Genomic DNA, 19232 nt, shown 5'->3' on the forward strand with positions numbered 1-19232 from the left:
GAGGCTGGGGGCTGTTTTCCCAGGAGTGTCGGAGGCTGAGGGTTGACCTGGTAGAGATTTATAAAATCACGAGGGAGCGCAGAGAGGGTAAATAGACCAAGTCTTCCTGCCCTGGGGTGGGGGAGTCCAGAACTAGAGAGGCCTGGGTTTAAGGTGAGAGGGGAAAGATTGAAAAGGGACCTTCGGGTGGTGTGTGTATGGAATGAGCTGCCAGAGGAAGTGGTGAAAGCTGCTAAAATGACAACATTTAAAAGGCATCTGGATGGGAATATAAAGAGGAAGGGTTTAGTGTCACGTGTTGGCAGATCAGTTGAGACTAATTTAGGGTGTCTGGGATGGCACGGACGAGTTGGACTGAAGGGTCTCGTTCTATGCTGTACATCTCTGTGACTCTGAGCACTGCTAAGGCTGATTTAACCCATTTCAACCCCCAACCCATTCTGGGTCTCCAGTGTATCAGCACAGTCTGCCACGCTTTCACCACTTGTGTCTCTTTCTCTCTCCCTCTGTTTTACTGACACTCCCTCTACCTCACTCTCTGTATCTAACTCTCTCTCACTCTCTGTCTCTCACTCTCTCTCACTCTCTGTCTCTGACTCTCTCTCTCACTCTCTGTCTCTGACTCTCCCTCACTCTCTCTCACTCTCTGTCTCTCTCACTCTCTGTCTCTCACTCTCTGTCTCTCACTCTCTGTCTCTCACTCTCTGTCTCTGACTCTCTCTCTCACTCTCTGTCTCTGACTCTCTGTCTCTGACTCTCTCTCACTCTCTGTCTCTGACTCTCTCTCACTTTCTGTCTCTGACTCTCTCTCACTCTGTCTCACTCTCTCACTCTCTCAGTGAGAACTCTCTGTCTCTGACTCTCTGACTCTGTCTCTGACTCTCTCTCACTCTGTCTCTCACTTTCTGTCTCTGACTCTCTCTCACTCTGTCTCACTCTCTCACTCTCTGTCTCTCACTCTCTCAGTGAGAACTCTCTGTCTCTGACTCTCTGACTCTGTCTCTGACTCTCTCTCACTCTGTCTCTCACTTTCTGTCTCTGACTCTCTCTCACTCTGTCTCACTCTCTCACTCTCTGTCTCTCACTCTCTCAGTGAGAACTCTCTGTCTCTGACTCTGTCTCTGACTCTCTCTCACTCTGTCTCACTCTCTCACTCTCTGTCTCTCACACTCTCAGTGAGAACTCTCTGTCTCTCACTCTCTGTCTCTGACTCTCTGACTCTGTCTCTGACTCTCTCTCACTCTCTGTCTCTGACTCTCTCTCACTCTGTCTCACTCTCTCACTCTCTGTCTCTCACACTCTCAGTGAGAACTCTCTGTCTCTGACTCTCTGACTCTGTCTCTGACTCTCTCTCACTCTCTCTCTCACTCTCTGTCTCTCACTCTCTCATTCTCTGTTTCTCACTCTCTGTCTCTGACTCTCTCTCACTCTCTGACTCTGACCCTCTCTCACTCTCTGTCTCTCACTCTCTGTCTGTGACTCTCTCTCACTCTCTGTCTCTGTCTCTCTCTCTCTCTCTCTCACTGTCTCTCACTCTCTGTCTGACTCTCTCTCTCTCTCTCTCTCTCTCACACTTCTCTACCTCTCTGTCTCTCTCAAGCTCCCCCCTCCCCTCCTTCCCTTGCTGTTTCTCCCCTTCCCTCTGTTGCACTGTCAGCCTCTCTCTCTCTCTCTTTCTCCCTCGCGTGTCGCACCGTCACTGGCTGTCTCATTCTATCTCTCCCCCTCTCACTCCATTTCCTCTGTCACACTCAGTCTCTCTCTGTTTTTCTCTTTCTCTTACTCTGTGGCTTCCTCTCTTTACTCTGTGTCACACTGTCCCTCTCTCTCTCTCTCTCTCTCTCTCTCTCTCTCCTTCCCTCCCTTTCCCTCTGGCCCATTATCAGTCTCTCTACTTCCCTCTCCCTGTGTCGCGCTGTCAGTCTCTCTCTTTCTCACTCACTCACACTCTTTCTCTCTCTCCCCCTCTCCGTTTCCCTCTGGTGCACTGTCAGTCTCTCTCTCTCTCTCTCTCTCTCTCTCTCTCTCTTGCTTGCAATCTATCACTCGCTCTCTCTCTCTAACTTTCTTGCGCACGCTTCCTCTTGCGCACTCTGTCAGTCTCACTTTCTCTCTCTCCCTCTTGCGCACTCTGTCAGTCTCACTTTCTCTCTCTCCCTCTTGCGCACTCTGTCAGTCTCACTTTCTCTCTCTCCCTCTGGCACTCTGTCAGTCTCACTTTCTCTCTCTCCCTCTTGCGCACTCTGTCAGTCTCACTTTCTCTCTCTCCCTCTTGCGCACTCTGTCAGTCTCACTTTCTCTCTCTCCCTCTTGCGCACTCTGTCAGTCTCACTTTCTCTCTCTCCCTCTTGCGCACTCTGTCAGTCTCACTTTCTCTCTCTCCCTCCCTGCAGTCCCTAGTGAAGCAGCCCCTCATTAAACGTCGCCAGTTACTGCGTGAATCTTTCTCGGAGGTGGAAGGGGAGTTCATGTTCGCCCAGTTTATGGACAGCTCGAACACAGAGGAGATTGCAGAGTTTCTGGAGCAGTCGATCAAGGGTCAGTGTGTCACGAGGACAGGAGGAGGCCATTCTAGGCCCCTTCTAGCCTGTCTCCCTGCTGTTTATTAACGGCAGTGGGTGGTCAACCCCATCTGTTCTTTTACCTCTGTCTGTCCCCCTAACCCTGTAACAACCACCTCCCTCAATCTGTCTCTCACTTAATTACTCTCTTATCCTTCATCTCCCTGCCTCACCTGCCCACACCACTGTCCTCCACCATCTTTACATCTGTCCCACAGCACGCACTGTCCCAGGACACATTAAAACAGGGAACCATCGATCATTCTCTCTCTCTTTCTGTCTGCTCCCAGATTCCTGTGAGGGGCTGATGGTGAAAACTCTGGAAGTGGATGCGACATACGAGATTGCTAAGAGATCCCACAATTGGCTGAAGGTAGGTGAACCCAGGAGTTAACTCAGCCACTTTCTCTCTCTCTTTTTTTTGTGTGTGTGTGTGTCATTCTCTCTCTCTCCCTCTCCCTATTTCTCTTGCTCTCTCTCTCTCACTGTTAAACAAACTGTGTGTCTCTCTCTCTCCCTCTCCCTATTTCTCTCGCTCTCTCTCTCTCACTGTTAAACAAACTGTGTCTCTCTCTCTCTCTCTCTCTCTCTCTCTCTCTCTCTCTCCCTCTCCCTATTTCTCTCTCTCTCTCTCTCTCACTGTTAAACAAACTGTGTCTCTCTCTCTCGCTCTCTCCATCTCCCTATATTTCTCTCTCTCTCTCTCTCTCTCTCTCTCTGTTAAACAAACTGTGTGTCTCTCTCTCTCTCCCTCTCCTATTTCTCTTGCTCTCTCTCTCTCACTGTTAAACAAACTGTGTCGATTACTTTTTTTCGATTACTTACAGTGTGGAAACAGGCCCTTCGGCCCAACAAGTCCACACCGCCCCGCCGAAGCGTAACCCACCCATACCCCTACATCTACATCTACCCCTTACCTAACACTACGGTCAATTTAGCATGGCCAATTCACCTGGCCTGCACATCTTTGGAGTGTGGGAGGAAACCGGAGCACCCGGAGGAAACCCACGCAGACACGGGGAGAATGTGCAAACTCCACACAGTCAGTCGCCTGTCTCTCTCTCTCCCTCTCCCTATTTCTCTCTCTCTCTCTCTCTCACTGTTAAACAAACTGTGCCTCTCTCTCTCTCTCTCTCTCTCCCCCTCTCCCTATTTCTCTTGCTCTCTCTCTCTCTCTCCCTCTCCCTCTCCCTCTCCGTATTTCTCTTGCGCTCTCTCTCTCTCTCACTGTTAAACAAACTGTGTCTCTCTCTCTCCCTCCCTATTTCTCTCGCTCTCTCTCTCTCACTGTTAAACAAACTGTGTCTCTCTCTCTCTCTCCCTCTCCCTATTTCTCTCGCTCTCTCTCTCTCTCTCTCACTGTTAAACAAACTGTGTCTCTCTCTCTCCCTCTCCCTATTTCTCTCTCTCTCTCTCTCTCTCTCACTGTTAAACAAACTGAGTCTCGCTCTCCCTCTCCCTATTTCTCTCTCTCTCACTGTGAAACAAACTGTGTCTCTGTCTCACTCTCCCTCTCCCTATTTCTCTCGCTCTCTCTCTCTCTCTCTCACTGTTAAACAAACTGTGTCTCTCTCTCTCCCTCTCCCTTTTTCTCTCTCTCTCTCTCTCTCTCTCTCTCTCTCTCCCTCCCTCCCTATTTCTCTTGCTCTCTCTCTCTCTCTCACTGTTAAACAAACTGTGTGTCTCTCTCTCCCTCTCCCTATTTCTCTCGCTCTCTCTCTCTCTCTCTCACTGTTAAACAAACTGTGTCTCTCTCTCTCCCTCTCCCTATTTCTCTCGCTCTCTCTCTCTCTCACTGTTAAACAAACTGTGTGTCTCTCTCTCTCTCCCTCTCCCTATTTCTCTTGCTCTCTCTCTCTCACTGTTAAACAAACTGTGTCTCTCTCTCTCTCTCTCTCCCTATTTCTCTCTCTCTCTCTCTCTCTCACTGTGAAACAAACTGTGTCTCTCTCTCACTCTCACTCTCCCTATTTCTCTTGCTCTCTCTCACTCACTGTTAAACAAACTGTGTCTCTCTCTCTCTCCCTCTCCCTATTTCTCTCTCTCTCTCTCTCTCTCTCTCTCACTGTGAAACAAACTGTGTCTCTCTCTCACTCTCACTCTCCCTATTTCTCTTGCTCTCTCTCACTCACTGTTAAACAAACTGTGTCTCTCTCTCTCTCCATCTCCCTATTTCTCTCTCTCTCGCTCTCTCTCACTCACTGTTAAACAAACTGTGTCTCTCTCTCTCTCTCCCTCTCCCTATTTCTCTTGCGCTCTCTCTCTCTCTCTCTCTCCCTCTCCCTATTTCTCTTGCGCTCTCTCTCTCTCTCACTGTTAAACAAACTGTGTGTGTCTCTTGCTCTCCCTCTCCCTATTTCTCTCGCTCTCTCTCTCACTGTTAAACGAACTGTGTCTCTCGCTCTCCCTCTCCCTATTTCTCTCGCTCTCTCTCTCTCTCTCACTGTTAAACAAACTGTGTGTCTCTCTCTCTCTCTCTCCATCTCCCTATTTCTCTCTCTCTCTCTCTCTCTCTCTCTCTCACTGTTAAACAAACTGTGTCTCTCTCTCTCCCTCTCCCTATTTCTCTTGCTCTCTCTCTCTCTCTCTCACTGTTAAACAAACTGTGTCTCTCTCTCTCCCTCTCCCTATTTCTCTCGCTCTCTCTCTCTCTCACTGTTAAACGAACTGTGTGTCTCTCGCTCTCTCTCTCTCCCTCTCCCTATTTCTCTTGCTCTCTCTCTCTCACTGTTAAACAAACTGTGTCTCTCTCTCTCTCTCGCTCTCCCTCTCCCTATTTCTCTTGCTCTCTCTCTCTCACTGTTAAACAAACTGTGTCTCTCTCTCTCTCTCTCCCTCTCCCTATTTCTCTCTCTCTCTCTCTCTCACTGTTAACAAAACTGTGTGTGTGTCTCTCTCTCTCTCTCTCTCTCCCTATTTCTCTCTCTCTCTCTCTCACTGTTAAATAAACTGTGTCTCTCTCCCTCTCCCTCTCCCTATTTCTCTCTCTCTCTCTCTCTCACTGTTAAACAAACTGTGTGTCTCTCTCTCTCCCTCTCCCTATTTCTCTCGCTCTCTCTCTCACTGTTAAATAAACTGTGTGTCTCTCTCTCTCTCCCCCTCTCCCTATTTCTCTTGCTCTCTCTCACTGTTAAACAAACTGTGTGTCTCTCTCTCTCTCTGTCTCTCCCCCTCTCCCTATTTCTCTCTCTCTCTCTCACTGTTAAATAAACTGTGTCTCTCTCCCTCTCCCTCTCCCTATTTCTCTCTCTCTCTCTCTCTCTCTCTCTCTCTCTCTCACTTTTAAACAAACTGTGTGTCTCTCTCTCCCTCTCGCTCTACCTCTCCCTATTTCACTTGCTCTCTCTCTCTCACTGTTAAACAAACTGTGTGTCTCTCTCTCCCTCTCGCTCTCCCTCTCCCTATTTCACTTGCTCTCTCTCTCTCACTGTTAAACAAACTGTGTGTCTCTCTCTCTCCCTCTCGCTCTCCCTCCCAGTTGAAGAAAGACTACCTCGATGGTGTTGGCGATACCCTGGACCTAGTGGTTATTGGAGCGTATCATGGCAGGGGCAAACGGACTGGGCTGTATGGGGGTTTCCTCCTGGCCTGTCACGAAGAGGACACTGAGGAGTTTCAGACCATTTGTAAGGTGAGACCGATAGCCTGAGGTTCAGAGGGATGTGGGCTCAGTCAGAGGGCCCTGTTCTGTCAGGGATTACTGGCTCTGATCTCTGCACTGTGAGAGGCCGTTTGGATTCCAAGCCCATCCCTTTATCGCTCACCGTCCCTGACACCCTGACGCTGTACTCTCTATTTCTCTTGCTCTGTCTCTGCTTCTCTATCTCTGATTCTCTCTCTCTCTCTCTCTACCCCTTCTCTGTCTCTCTCTGTCACCCTTTCCCTCCCGGTGTGTCTCTCTGTCTCTCTCTCTCTCTCTCTCTCTCTCTTTCTTTCTCTTTCCCTCTTTCCATGTCTCTTTCTCCCTCCAGTCTCTATCTCTCCATCCCTCTCTCCTACCTCCCTTTGTCTCCCTCTCCCTCGTTTCCCTCCTTTCTCTCTCCTTCCCTGCCTCACTCCCTTCCTCTCCCTCACTCTCCCTCCCTCTCTCACTCCCTCTGTGTCTCTCTCCTCTCTTCCCCCCTCTCCCTCCATCCCTCCCCATCCCTCTGTCTCTTTCTCCCTTCCTTTGTCTCTCTCTATCTCCCTCCCTCTCTCCTTCCTCCATCCTTCCCTCCCTTTCTCTCTCCTTCCTTCCTTCCCTCACTTCCTTCTCCTCCTTCTATCTCTCTCTCCCTCTCCCTCCCTCCCTCACCCAGCCCTCCATCCATCTCTCTCTCTCTTACTCATTTCCTCTCTCTCTCTCTCTCTGCAGATTGGGACTGGATTCAAAGACGAGGAGCTGGAGCAACATGCGAAATTCTTCAAGGTGAGGACTGAGGCCGAGAGGGTAAGGAGCAGACCATTCAGCGCCCCCCAGCCTGTTACACGAGCAGGAGGCCATTCAGCCCGTCCACAGATCCTCAGTACAAACTGATGTACCTGAAGTGGAAGTATAAGTGGACTCTGAGTATGTGTCCAAGTTTGGCTCCATCAGTTCGCTCAGTATCACTCCACTGGGGATTTAGAATTCCCCTCATCTCCTCTTCCCACCCACCTCCAGGTTTCATGGAATGGTTTTTGTATCCTCATGACTGTGGAAGCAAAATATCGGTCTGTGACCTTCTTACCATATCTCTCCGTCTCTCTCTCTCTCTCTCTCTCTTTTCATCATCTCTCTGTGTCTCTCTCTCTGTCCAATTCTGTCTGTCTCTCTCTCTCTTCGTCTCTCTGTGTCTCTCTCTCTGTCCAATTCTGTCTGTCTCTCTCTCTCTCTTCGTCTCTCTGTGTCTCTCTCTCTGTCCAATTCTCTGTCTCTCTCTCTCTCTTCATCTCTCTGTGTGTCTCTCTCTCTCTCTCTCTCTGTCCAATTCTGTCTGTCTGTCTCTCTCTCTTCGTCTCTCTCTCTGTCCAATTTTCTCTCTCTCTCTATCTCTTCGTCTCTCTGTGTGTCTCTCTCTCTCTTCGTCTCTCTCTGTCCAATTCTCTCTCTCTCTATCTCTTCGTCTCTCTGTGTGTCTCTCTCTCTCTGTCCAACTCTCTTCGTCTCTCTGTGTCTCTCTCTCTCTCTCTGTCCAACTCTCTGTCTGTCTCTCTTTCTCTCTCTCGCTTTCTGTCTGTCTCCACACCCCTCCAAAGAGTGAGTGGTTTCTTTACTTACTCTCTTCCTTTTTAAGTATCTGTTGAATCTCCAGCTCCCTGTTCTCTCAGCCCTAGTTACCCCCATTCTCCTCTACTCTGAATCTCTTCCTGCTGATTTTAGTTATTCTTCACCATTTTGTGAATCGGTCTGACCTGCCTCTCGTTTGGGCATAATTATGAGGTCCCAGGATTTGTAGAGGTTTATTCTGTGTAACCCGAAATTTTAGCATCTGTATCTCTAACTGTATTGATTAATCCCCTAGTCTAGTACACCACAGAAACGCAGTGTGATAGCAGGCCACTTAACTGACCCTCCAAAAGAGCATCCCACCTAGACCCACCTCTATACCCTATCCCTGTACCCTACCTGCACATCCCTGGGCACTATGGGTAATTTAGCACGGCCAATCCCCACCCTAACCCGCACATCCCTGGACACCAAGGGTAATTTAGCATGGCCAATCCACCTTAACCTGCACATCCCTGGGCACTATGGGTAATTTAGCATGGCCGATCCACCCTAACCTGCACATCCCTGGGCACTATGGGTAATTTAGCACAGCCAATCCCCACCCTATCCTACACATCCCTGGACACTATGGGTAATTTAGCACGGCCAATCCACCTTAACCTGCACATCCCTGGGCACTATGGGTAATTTAGCATGGCCAATCCCCACCCTAACCTGCACATCCCTGGGCACTATGGGTCATTTAGCACGGCCAATCCCCACCCTAACCTACACATCCCTGGACACTATGGGTCATTTAGCACGGTCAATCCCCCACCCTAACCTACACATCCCTGGGCACTATGGGTAATTTAGCACGGCCAATCCCCACCCTAACCTACACATCCCTGGACACTATGGGTAATTTAGCACGGCCAAACCCCACCCTAACCTACACATCCCTGGGCACTATGGGTCATTTAGCACGGTCAATCCCCACCCTAACCTGTACATCCCTGGGCACTATGGGTAATTTAGCACGGTCAATCCCCACCCTAACCTACACATCCCTGGGCACTATGGGTCATTTAGCACGGTCAATCCCCCACCCTAACCCGCACATCCCTGGGCACTATGGGTCATTTAGCACGGTCAATCCCCCACCCTAACCTACACATCCCTGGGCACTATGGGTAATTTAGCACGGTCAATCCCCACCCTAACCCGCACATCCCTGGGCACTCTGGGTAATTTAGCACGGCCAATCCCCCACCCTAACCGACACATCCCTGGGCACTATGGGTAATTTAGCATGGTCAATCCCCACCCTAACCCGCACATCCCTGGACACTATGGGTCATTTAGCACGGTCAATCCCCCACCCTAACCCGCACATCCCTGGGCACTATGGGTAATTTAGCACGGTCAATCCCCACCCTAACCCGCACATCCCTGGGCACTATGGGTAATTTAGCACGGTCAATCCCCCACCCTAACCCGCACATCCCTGGGCACTATGGGTAATTTAGCCTGCCCGGTTATGGGATAAGGGACTGTCTGGTGGTATTGTCACGAGATTATTAATCCAGAAACTGAGCTAACGGTCTGGGGACCTGGGTTCGAATCCCACCTCGGCCGATGGTTCAACTCGAAATCGATAATTTTTAAAAAAAATCTGAAACTTACAACCAACTGGTGACCATGAAATTATCGTCGGGGAAAACTCATCTGGTTCACGGCCGTCCTTTCGGGAAGGAATTCTGCCGCCCTTACCTGGTCTGGGCCCGCGTGTGACTCCAGGCTCACAGCGATGTGGTTGACTCCGAGCAGCCCTCTGGGGCAATTAGGGGTGGGCAATAAATGACGCGACCCTTGTCCCATGAATGAGCAAAGAGATAAAGTACACTCTACGCCTGGGTTAAAGTCACGAGGGTTTTTGCCACCCCCATTTGTATCACAATGTCACCCTAATGGATGGGTGTCCTCGGGGTGCTCCACATTCCCCCAGGTGACCTGGCCAGGCTGAAATGTCCATTGCGTTCGGGGTAAATACTCTCATAGGGAAATAGGTCTGGGTAGGTTACTGTTCGGAGGGTTGGTCTGGACTTGTTGGGCCAAGAGGCCTGTTTCCATCCTGTAGTGAATCTAATCTAAACTCTCTCTCGCTCTCTGTCTCCCCCCCCACCTCCCTCCCTCCCTCCCCAAACACAGGAACACGTCATCGACGCCCCTCGCCCCTACTATCGCTGGGATCACTCGGCTGAACCTGACCAGTGGTTTGACACAGCTCAGGTCTGGGAGGTCAAGTGCGCTGATCTCTCCATCTCCCCGGTTTACAAAGCAGCGTTGGGACTGGTGCGTGACGCTGAGGGAGGGGGAACGGGGCGGACACAGAGAGAGACAAGAGTGGGGTAGGGGAAGAGAGATCAGGGCTGGGGCGTGGGGTGGGGTCGAGAGTGAGGGCAGGGCTGGGGGTGGAGAGAGGAAAGGGATATTGAGGCGGTTGGGTGGGGGAGGGTTAATGAGAGGACGGGGCAAGTGTCTGGAGTGACGAGGCAGTGAATCGAGTTAGACGGTGTGCTCCCCCTCTATCTATGCCCACCTCCCTCAATGTCCTCCCTCTCCCCCCTTCCTTTCTCTGTCTGTTCCCTGCTTCCCCCAGATTCTTCCGCCCTCCCCCCCCCTCTCTCTCTCCCTGTGTCCTTCTCCAACCTCCTTTCTCCCCTCAGTCCTCCGTTCCCCCCCCCTCTCCTTCCCCCATCCCTATGCCCCCCACCCCCATTACTGAGTTTACTGGTCTCACTGCTGATCTTGACCCCTCAGGTGGACGAAGAGAAGGGAATCTCGTTGCGGTTCCCTCGGTTTCTCCGTATCCGAGATGACAAGAAACCTGAGAATGCTACAACCAGCCAACAGGTACCAGGAACAGGGGGAGCGAGCAAGGGAGGGAGGAGGATGGAGGGAGGGAGAGAGGGAGACAGAGAGAGAGAGCGAGACTGACACAGACGCTGAGAGGGAGAGAGACAGGTGTAGGTGGACAACCAGCTGACATACTGGGAACAGGGGGAGGGAGGGAGGAGGATGGAGGGATGGAGAAAGACAGAGAGAGAGAGAGAGAGAGAGGGAGACAGACAAGAGTGAGAGAGAGAGAGACAGACACAGACCCTGAGACTAAGAGGGAGAGAGAGAGAGAGACTGACATAGATAGACAACCAGCTGATATACTGAGAACAGGGGAAGCAAGGGAGGGACAGAAACAACCACAGAGAGAACACCACAGAGAAACCATCCAACAGATACAGGAGGATACAGCCAACAGGAACAGAGAGAGAGAGAAAGAGAGAGAGAGACACGTGGAGAGGCTGAGACCGAGAGAGGTACAGACAGTGAGCGAGAGAGAAAAAGAGAGAGCAACTGAGAAAGAGGGACAAAAAGAGACAAAGAGAGAGATACAGACCAAGAATGGAGTAGTCTGAGAGGGGAGAGCAAGGTAGACAGAGACAGACAGAGAGACACAGACACCCAACCATCCAGTACTGGGAACAAGCGGTCAGGGATGAGATCTTGGGGAGAGTTCTTGTGGACATGCCAAGGATCCCATGGTCGAGGAATGGGTGTGGTGGATGTGGGACCGAGGAAGGGAATCCTTGTCCTTGGTTTGTTGACCAGCTGGTGCCTCTCTCTCTGTCTCTCTCCACAGGTGGCTGACCTCTACAGGAAACAGCAGCAGGTCCAGAACCAACAAGGGGTTATCGATGGAGAGCTGGAGGACTTGGACTGAGTATGGCCTGGGTTCCCTGAGCCACGTCCCCGCTTTCCTCCCCTCGGAAGGGGAGCCGGTGCCCGAGGGATCATCCCGACATTCCCGGGAAAATTGGCGACCGGATGAGTGCCGGCTTCCTGAGAGCTCTCCTTGGTCCGTGAATAAACAGCAGTTTTTGTAAATAGCCCGTTATGTCTCTGATTAACTTTCTGCCATGTCCAGGGAATCACCAAGTGTGGGGTTCCCAGAACATGAAGTAGATTGGATTGGTGCTGAGAGAGAGAGAGACAGACAGACAGACTGGGTGTGGGATGAGGGTTAGAGGTGATGGGTTTATATGGTGCTGTCGGTCTGAGGAGGCTTGGCAAGTCGCTGTAGTGTGTCTTGGAGCCGGGACGTACTGCTGCTGCTGTGTGGATGGTGGGGGGAGTGAGTGTTGAAGGTGGGGGTTTAGCGTGTTGCTCAAGCGAGGGGCTGGGAGCTGCTTTTTTTTCTGCATGGTGTCGAGCTTCTTGGGTGTCGTCAGAGCCACACCCATCCAGGCAAGTGGCAAGTTTCCCTTCACACTTGTGCCTGGTCGATGTTTGACAGGCTTAACGTGAGAGCCAGGAGGTGAGTTACTCATTGCAAGATTTCCAGCCTCTGACCTGCTCTTGAAGCTGCTGTATTGACGTGAAGGACAGTTCAATTTCTGCCCTAGGATACTGATAGCGGGGGGGGGGAGGGATTCAGTGACAGTAACAACATTGAACGTCAAGGGGGCGATGGTTTGATTCTCCCTCAATGGGAACCCCCAGGATGTTGATAGTGTGGGTGGGGAGGGGGGGATTCAGTGACGGTAACACCATTGAACGTCAAGGGGGCGATGGTTAGATTCTGTCTCAATGGGAACCCCCAGGATGTTGATAGTGGGGGGAGGGAGGGGGGATTCAGTGACGGTAACACCATTGAACGTCAAGGGGAGGCGATGGTTAGATTCTCCGATATCGGTGAGCAGCATTTGCGTGGCATGAACGTTACTCGCCAGCCCGGATCTTGTCCTTGATCTTGTCACACTGCTTCAGGAACGGTGAATGAAGCCGAACGTTGTGTAACAATCGGAGAACATCTTACGATGGAGGGAAGGTCATTGAAGCAGCCGAAGGTGGTTGGGTCTGAGGACACTCTCCTGAAATAATGGATGGTCGTTTCATGGTCGTCATCGCTGAGACTAGTTTTCTTGCTGCTTGATTAATTCAGCTTAAATTCCAGCAAGTGCTGTTGGTTTTAGGGGAGGAGGCAAGACTGGGGAAACCGCAGTTTAAAAGCTCCAGTACACACGTGGGTTTATGCTCTTGGTCATCCCAAGATCCTCTGTGCCCTCCCAACATTGTTCAGTTCTTCTGCTAAAGATGCAGCCCCTTTACACTTTCATGTTTCAGTTTCGCAGTCATCACGTTAGAACAAAAAAACAGTGGGAGAGACTTGTCTCCAGGCTTGGGGCCCCTCACCTGCAGAGAGATTCCAGCCAGGGGATGTGTTCGGTTGACCAGGAAATGACCAGGTAGCATCAGGCTGGTGATCGCTGGGATCCACAAATCAACAAACCAGTGGGTGTATTCCACTGAATGTGTGCACACACGTGCCAAGTGCTCTCGTATCTCTCTCTCTCTCTCTCTCTTTACTACTTTCAAGGTAGCTGTATAAACGCAACTGAGGTTTAGTTGCTCATCTTTTTTTTTTGCCCAAAATGCAGCATTTACTTCCTCGGGCCTTGAGAAATACTGTAGAAAAAGCTGTAGATTTTACCCTCTGTTCTGACTTGCATGTGACTCCCAGCAGTGCAGTGACTGAGTTGCCCGCTGAGGAAGACTAGCACGCATCTCAGTTCTTGACCAACCATAATGGGCACACAGTTCCCATGAAAGATGAAAGTGTTTAAGACATTGCAACGTTCCAGAGTGATTACAGTTCAGAGAGAGGTCCCTTTACCTGAACCAGCTCTTCAAGTGAGCTTCCTTGCAATCTTCCTGCCTTTTCCTCATATTCTCTACACTTGACATTTCTATCTGAATAACTATCCAATGCCCCCTTAAGTGCGATAGGGTTAGGGTCAGGCTCAGCGTTAGGGTCAAGCTTAGGGTTAGAGTTGGGTCACGGTTAGGGTAAGGGTTAGGTTTTGGGTCAAGGTTAGGGTTAGACTAGGGTCAGGGTTAAGGCTAGGAATAAGGTCAGGGTAACGGTTGGGGTTATTTTTGGGACATGGTTAGGTGTTAGGTTACGGACAGGGTTAGGGGTTAGGTTTAGAGTTCGGGTTAAGGTTTGGATTGGGCTTAGGGTAAGGGATGTGTTAAGGTTAGGGTTCAGCGTCGGGTTAGAGTTAGGGATAAGGTCAGGGTAACGGTTGGGGTTATGTTTGGGAAATGGTTAGGGTTAGGTTACAGGCAGGGCCAGGGTTAGGGGTTAGGTTTATAGTTAGCGTTTAGGTTTGGATTAGGCTTAGGGTAAGGGATGGGTTAAAGTTAGGGTTTGGTGTTGGGTTAGGGTTGGGGCTAGAGTTAGGGTCAAGGTCAGGGTTAGGCCCGTAATAAGGTTAAGGTTAGGGGGAGGGTTAGGATTAGGGTTTGGGTTAGGTTTAGGGTTATGGTCAGTGTCAATGTTAGGGTTAGGATTAAGGTTACGGTGAGGGGTTGGGGCTAGAGTTGGGTTAGGTCAGTGTCAGGGTGAGGGACAGGGTTATGCTCAGGGTTAGAGTTAGGGTCAGGGTTAGGGTTAAGTGAGGGGTTAGTGTTCAGGGTCGGTTTAGGGTTGGGGCTAAAGTTGGGTTAGTGTCAGTGTCAGTGTCAGGTTGAGGGCCAGGGACAGGGTTACGCTCAGGGTTAGAGTTAGGGTTTGGGTTAGACTTATGTTATAGAGCTAGGGTCAGGGTTAGGGTTAGGGTTAGGCTTAGGATTAAGGTCAGGGTTAGCGTTTGGGTCTCCTGACATAGGGTTAGGATTAGTCTCCACAGGGTTAGGGTTAGGGTTTGGGGGTTAGGGTTAGGGTAAGGGTTTGTCTTATGGTCGTGTTAGGGTGAGAGTGAGGGTTTATAATTAGTGTGAGAGTAAGGGTGAGGGATAGGGTTAAGTTTAGCGTTAGGCTTAGGGTGAGGGGTTAGGATTAGGTCCGAGTTAGGATGTGGGTTAGAGTGAGGGTAAGGTTTAGGTTTAGGATTAGGTTTAAGGTTAGGATTAGTGTTAGTTTGTTGTGTCGGTGAGGCTGACGGTAAGGGCTAGGGTTGGCTTATGGTTAGGGTGAGGGTGAGTGTGAGGATGAGGGTACGGGCTTAGGGTGAGGTTTAGGTTAAGGTTACAGTTAGAGGTAGAGTTAGGGTGATGGTGAGGTGCAGGGTGAGAATATGGGTTATGTTTAGTGTTAGGGTCAGGTTTAGGGAGTGGGTTACCTGCGATAGGGTTAGGTTTAGGGTTAGAGATAGGGTTACCTGTGATAGGGTTAGGTTTAGGGTTAGAGATAGGGTTACCTGTGATCGGGTTAGGTGTAGGGTTAGAGATAGGGTTGCATTAGGGTTATGGTTAAAGTTAGAGTTGTGGTTAGAGATATGGTTAGGGTGAGGGTTAGACTTAGATTTAGGGTTAGGGTGAGAGTGCGGGTTAGGATTACCTGCGATAGTGTTAGGTTTAGGGTTAGGATTAGAGATACGGTCAGGGTGAGGGTTTAGGGTTAGGGTGAGAGTACGGCTTTGGGTTAGGGTTCGGTTTACAGTTTGGGTTACCTCTGATAGGGTTAGGGTTAGGATTACCTGCGATACGGTTAGGGATATGGTCAGGCTTAGTGTTTGGGTTAGCCTCAGGGTTGCGATAGGGTTAGGATTAGGGTTAGGGTTACCTGCAATAGAGTTAGGATTAGGGTTATGGTTATTGTTAGGGTTTTGTTCGGGTCAGGGTTAAGGTTATCTGCAATATGGGTATTGTTCGGTTAGTGTTCGTGATAGGGTTAAGGTTAGGTTTAGGGTAGGGTTAGCGTTAGGCTTGCGATAGGGTTATGGTTAGGGTTGTGATAGAGTGAGGGTTAGGGGTAGGGTTTTCAGCGAGAGGGTTAGTGTTAGGGTTAGGTTTGGAATTGGGTTAGGGTAGGGTTAGGATTAGGCTTGCGATAGGGTTAAGGTTAGGTTTAGGGTAGTGTTAGGGTTAGGTTTGTGATTGGGTTAGGGTTAGGTTTAGGGTAGTGTTAGGGTTATATTTGCGATTGGGTTAGGGTTAGTGTTAGGGTTATTTGCGATAGGGTTGGGGTTAGCCTTATGGTTATGGTTAAGGTTAGGGTGAGTGAATAGGGTTGGGTTAGCATTAGGGTTAGTGTTCCAGTTAGGGTTAGGAAGGGTGAAGGCTAGGGTGGGAATAAGGTGTAGGATTAAGGTTCAGTTTTGGATTAGGATTAGGGATAGGTTTAATGTTATGGTTAAGGGATTCAGTTTAGGGTTAGGGTGAAAGTTAAGGTGAGCATTATTGATGTTCAAGTTAGGGTTAGGATTCAACTTAGGTTTAGGGTTAGGGTAAGGGTTAGGCTTAGGGTGAGAGTGATGTTTTAGTGTTCGGGTGAGAGTTAGGGTTCGAGTTAGAGTGAGATTGAGGGCGAGTTTTTAGGCTTATGGTGAGAGTGAGGGTTAGGGTTAGGTTTAGAGTTAGGATTAGAGTGAGAGTGAGGGCGAGTGTTTAGGGTTACAGTGAGAGTACTGGTGAGGGTTAGGGTTAGGGTTAGAGTGAGGGTGAGTGTATAGGGTTACGGTGAGAGTGAGGGTTAGGGATAGGATTAGTCTTAGGGTGACTGAGAGCGTGAGTGTTCGGGTTAGGGTGTGGGTTAGGTTTAGATGTAGGGTTAGGTTTAGTGTTATGTTTGGGGTTAGGGTTGGAGTTAATTTTGGGGTTAGGGTGTCAGTTAGGTTTAGGTTTACTGTAATGGTTAGAGTTAGGGCGAAGGTGAGGGTGAGGGAAAGGGTTTAGGGTTAGGGTGAGGGTGAGGGTTTACGGTTGGGGTGTGAGTACCAGTTAGGGTTAGGGTGAGGGTTACCTGCGATAGTGTTAAGGTTAGGATTAGGGTTTTGGATTAGGGTTCAGGTTTGGGTTCAGGTTAGTGTTAATGTTGTGTTTAGGGTGATGGTTACTGTGACAGTGTTAGGGTTAGGGTTAGCATTACCTGCAATAGATTTTGTGTTAGGGTCAGGCTTAGGTTTAGGGTTAAGTTTAGGTTTAGGTTAGGGTTAGGGTTAGGGATAGGGACAAGGTGAGGGTTAGGGTTAGTTTAGGGCTAGGGTTTGGGTTAGGGTTATCTGCGATAGGGTTATCGGGTTAGGGTTTGGGTCAGGGCTATTGCTAGGTCTGTAGCTAGTGTTTGAATTAAGGTTTGATTAATGTAAGGGTTAGCTTAAAGATTTGGGCCAGTGGTAGGAATAGGAATAGGATTTGTGTTAGGCATTGGGCTAGAGCTAGAGTTAGGTCTAGGCTTCGCGCTAGGTCCAGCGCTAGGGTTCAGTCTATAGTTTGTGTAATGGTTAGGGTTATGGCTTTTGTTAGGGCTATGGGTAGGGCTACGTGTAGGGTGAGCGTTAGTGTTAGGATTTGGGCAGGGGCAACGGTTAGGGCTAGAGTTAGCGTGAGGGCTAGGGTTAGAGTTAGGTTTAGGGATAAGGTTAGGGCTAGGTCTATACTTGGGTTAAGGTTTGGTTAGGGTTAGGTGCTTGGGCTAGCACTCGGGCTAGGTTTAAGTTTAAGATTAGTTTTAGGGTTAGGCTAAAGTTTATGGTTTGGGTTAGGTTTAAGTTTAGTGTTAGGTTTAGTGTTAGGTTTATGGTTAGTGTTAGGGAGACAGGGGCAGGGAAGGAAATTGGAAAGCTCAATGTTGAGTCCTCTGGGCTGTAGGCTGCCTCTCCCCCTGCCTAGTTTACTGCATCTCATGCTCCCGATGTGGTTTTTTTGACATCGGGGAAATCAAACATGAACTTAAGGAATGGTTTGTCATGCAGCTCGTCTAGGCTGCAGGAACCAACCAGATCTTCCAGCCACTACCTATTTTAATTCCCCTTCCCACTTACTTTCCATCATGACAATTCTTGGCATCCTCCTTTGCCACAATGAACCAAGCCACGAATTGGAGGAACAACACCTTATCTTCTGCCTTGGCAGACAACAGCTCAGAGGACTCAACCTACTATCACACAAAGAGACCTTGTGGAGTGCTGGTTCCTTCAAAGTGCCATCGCAGGTAGACAGGACGGAATTGTCTGGAAATGGCCTATTTACGTTTTATTTCCCAGAAGTTCCCATGTGCTTTGGTTTTGCGCAGTTATTTCGAGGTGAGACTTCATCAAAAGATGAGTGAAAATTCAAATTGACCCACGCACTGGTTCTTCCTGATCCGTTCCTGATCTCGCTGGCATGGGGCATTAAGATATGCCCTTTGAAGCCCTGCGTTGCAATCGATTTCACAGCTTCCTGTATTCTGCTTTTCAGGCTCCATTCAGACTGTCGTCCAGCCACCTAGTGACATCCCAGACTCTAGAACAAGGGAGACATTGAACTGCCTGGTGTCACATCTCCATCCTCACAGACATCTGCCTTGTTCCCTTACAATGCCATCTCTCTCTATCACTATTGCTCTTCCAATTATTTTATTTTCTGCAGAAATTAAAATGCAGAGATTCCTTGACACTGGGAAAATACCTAATGTTATTTAAAAAGGGAGTGAGGCAGAAACCAGGAAACAACAGGACCAGTTCATTTAAATTCTCTTTGAATAATAGTGTTAAGTGTTTTAATCTTTGTGTTCCTAACAGTTACACATGTCCTGTATTGAAGTAATTCATGCTGGTATTTCAGATGGTGGGTGCTGTCTCACAGGGTGATGAAAGGACAATGTGGGGACCCAGTGGAACATTTGTCTTAAAAGAAAAACTTAAGGAAATGTCTCGGTGGAACTTCTGATCCCTTTTCATCAGCCAGCAGCAAGGAAGCACCCACCTGATGAAATACCAGCATGGATTACTTCAATAGTATAGCACAGGACGTGCCGAATTCTCCTGAACCACGGAGGATAAAAAAAATTAACATTTTTGTCCACAGTCTCCAGGGATGCGCAGCTTCGTTGGATTGTCATGGGAAATGCAGGGTTTTTTTTTTTGACCCTCCAGAGAGTGACCCACCCAGACCCATTTCCCTCTGACTACTGCACCTAACACTACGGGCAATTTAGCGTGGCCAATTCATCTGAGCTGCACATCTTCGGACTGTGGGAGGAAACCCACGCAGACACGGGGAGAAAGTGCAAACTCCACACGGTCATCCCAAGGTTACAGGGATTGTGTTGTGTGTGGGTGTGTGTGGGTGTGGGTGGAATGCTCTTCGGTGGGGGGTGAGGGGGGGGGGGGGATGCAGATTTGATTGACCTAGTGCCCCCTCTGTCTGCACTCCAAGGGATTCTATAAATCGCAGGCAGCTGGATGGCTGCTTTGTGGTGCAGAGTGATACCAAGGGGCTGAGTTACCCATACCAGCTGAGGTCACCCTGAAGGCCCTGCGTTCTCAACCTTGTGGTGGCCGTCAGATTAAGCTCACCAAGCTGTCCCCTCTTTGTAGTGAGAGGGTGACCCTCTAGGACAATGCTGACTTTCGTAAAACTAAATATTAGAACATCTGGAAACATTGAAGAAGAGAAACCTTATAATTCACAGGCGGTTCTGTGAAGGACATTTTCTCATTTTTGTTTTTACT

General features: G+C 49.5%; 1 protein-coding gene across 1 annotated transcript; it reads left to right on the forward strand.

The window, feature by feature from the left end:
- The first annotated feature begins 2355 nt into the window (after positions 1 to 2355).
- Positions 2356 to 11676, forward strand: LOC140471389 (DNA ligase 1-like). Its single transcript, XM_072567410.1, has 7 exons — positions 2356 to 2538; positions 2852 to 2934; positions 6040 to 6192; positions 6916 to 6969; positions 9943 to 10086; positions 10555 to 10647; positions 11432 to 11676. The coding sequence occupies exons 1-7, from the start codon at positions 2469 to 2471 to the stop codon at positions 11510 to 11512; spliced, it is 678 nt and encodes a 225-aa protein (XP_072423511.1). The 5' UTR covers positions 2356 to 2468; the 3' UTR covers positions 11513 to 11676.
- The last annotated feature ends 7556 nt before the right edge of the window (positions 11677 to 19232 follow it).

The sequence above is a fragment of the Chiloscyllium punctatum genome, unplaced genomic scaffold (assembly GCF_047496795.1).
Source record: "Chiloscyllium punctatum isolate Juve2018m unplaced genomic scaffold, sChiPun1.3 scaffold_56, whole genome shotgun sequence".
Taxonomy (NCBI): domain Eukaryota; kingdom Metazoa; phylum Chordata; class Chondrichthyes; order Orectolobiformes; family Hemiscylliidae; genus Chiloscyllium; species Chiloscyllium punctatum.

Coding starts and splice junctions, on each gene's coding strand:
- LOC140471389 (XM_072567410.1), top strand. CDS start 2,469: ATGTTCGCCCAGTTTATGGACAGCTCGAACACAGAGGAGATTGCAGAG. Junction 6,193..6,915: donor AGTTTCAGACCATTTGTAAG/GTGAGACCGATA, acceptor CTCTCTCTGCAG/ATTGGGACTGGATTCAAAGA. Junction 6,970..9,942: donor AACATGCGAAATTCTTCAAG/GTGAGGACTGAG, acceptor CCCCAAACACAG/GAACACGTCATCGACGCCCC.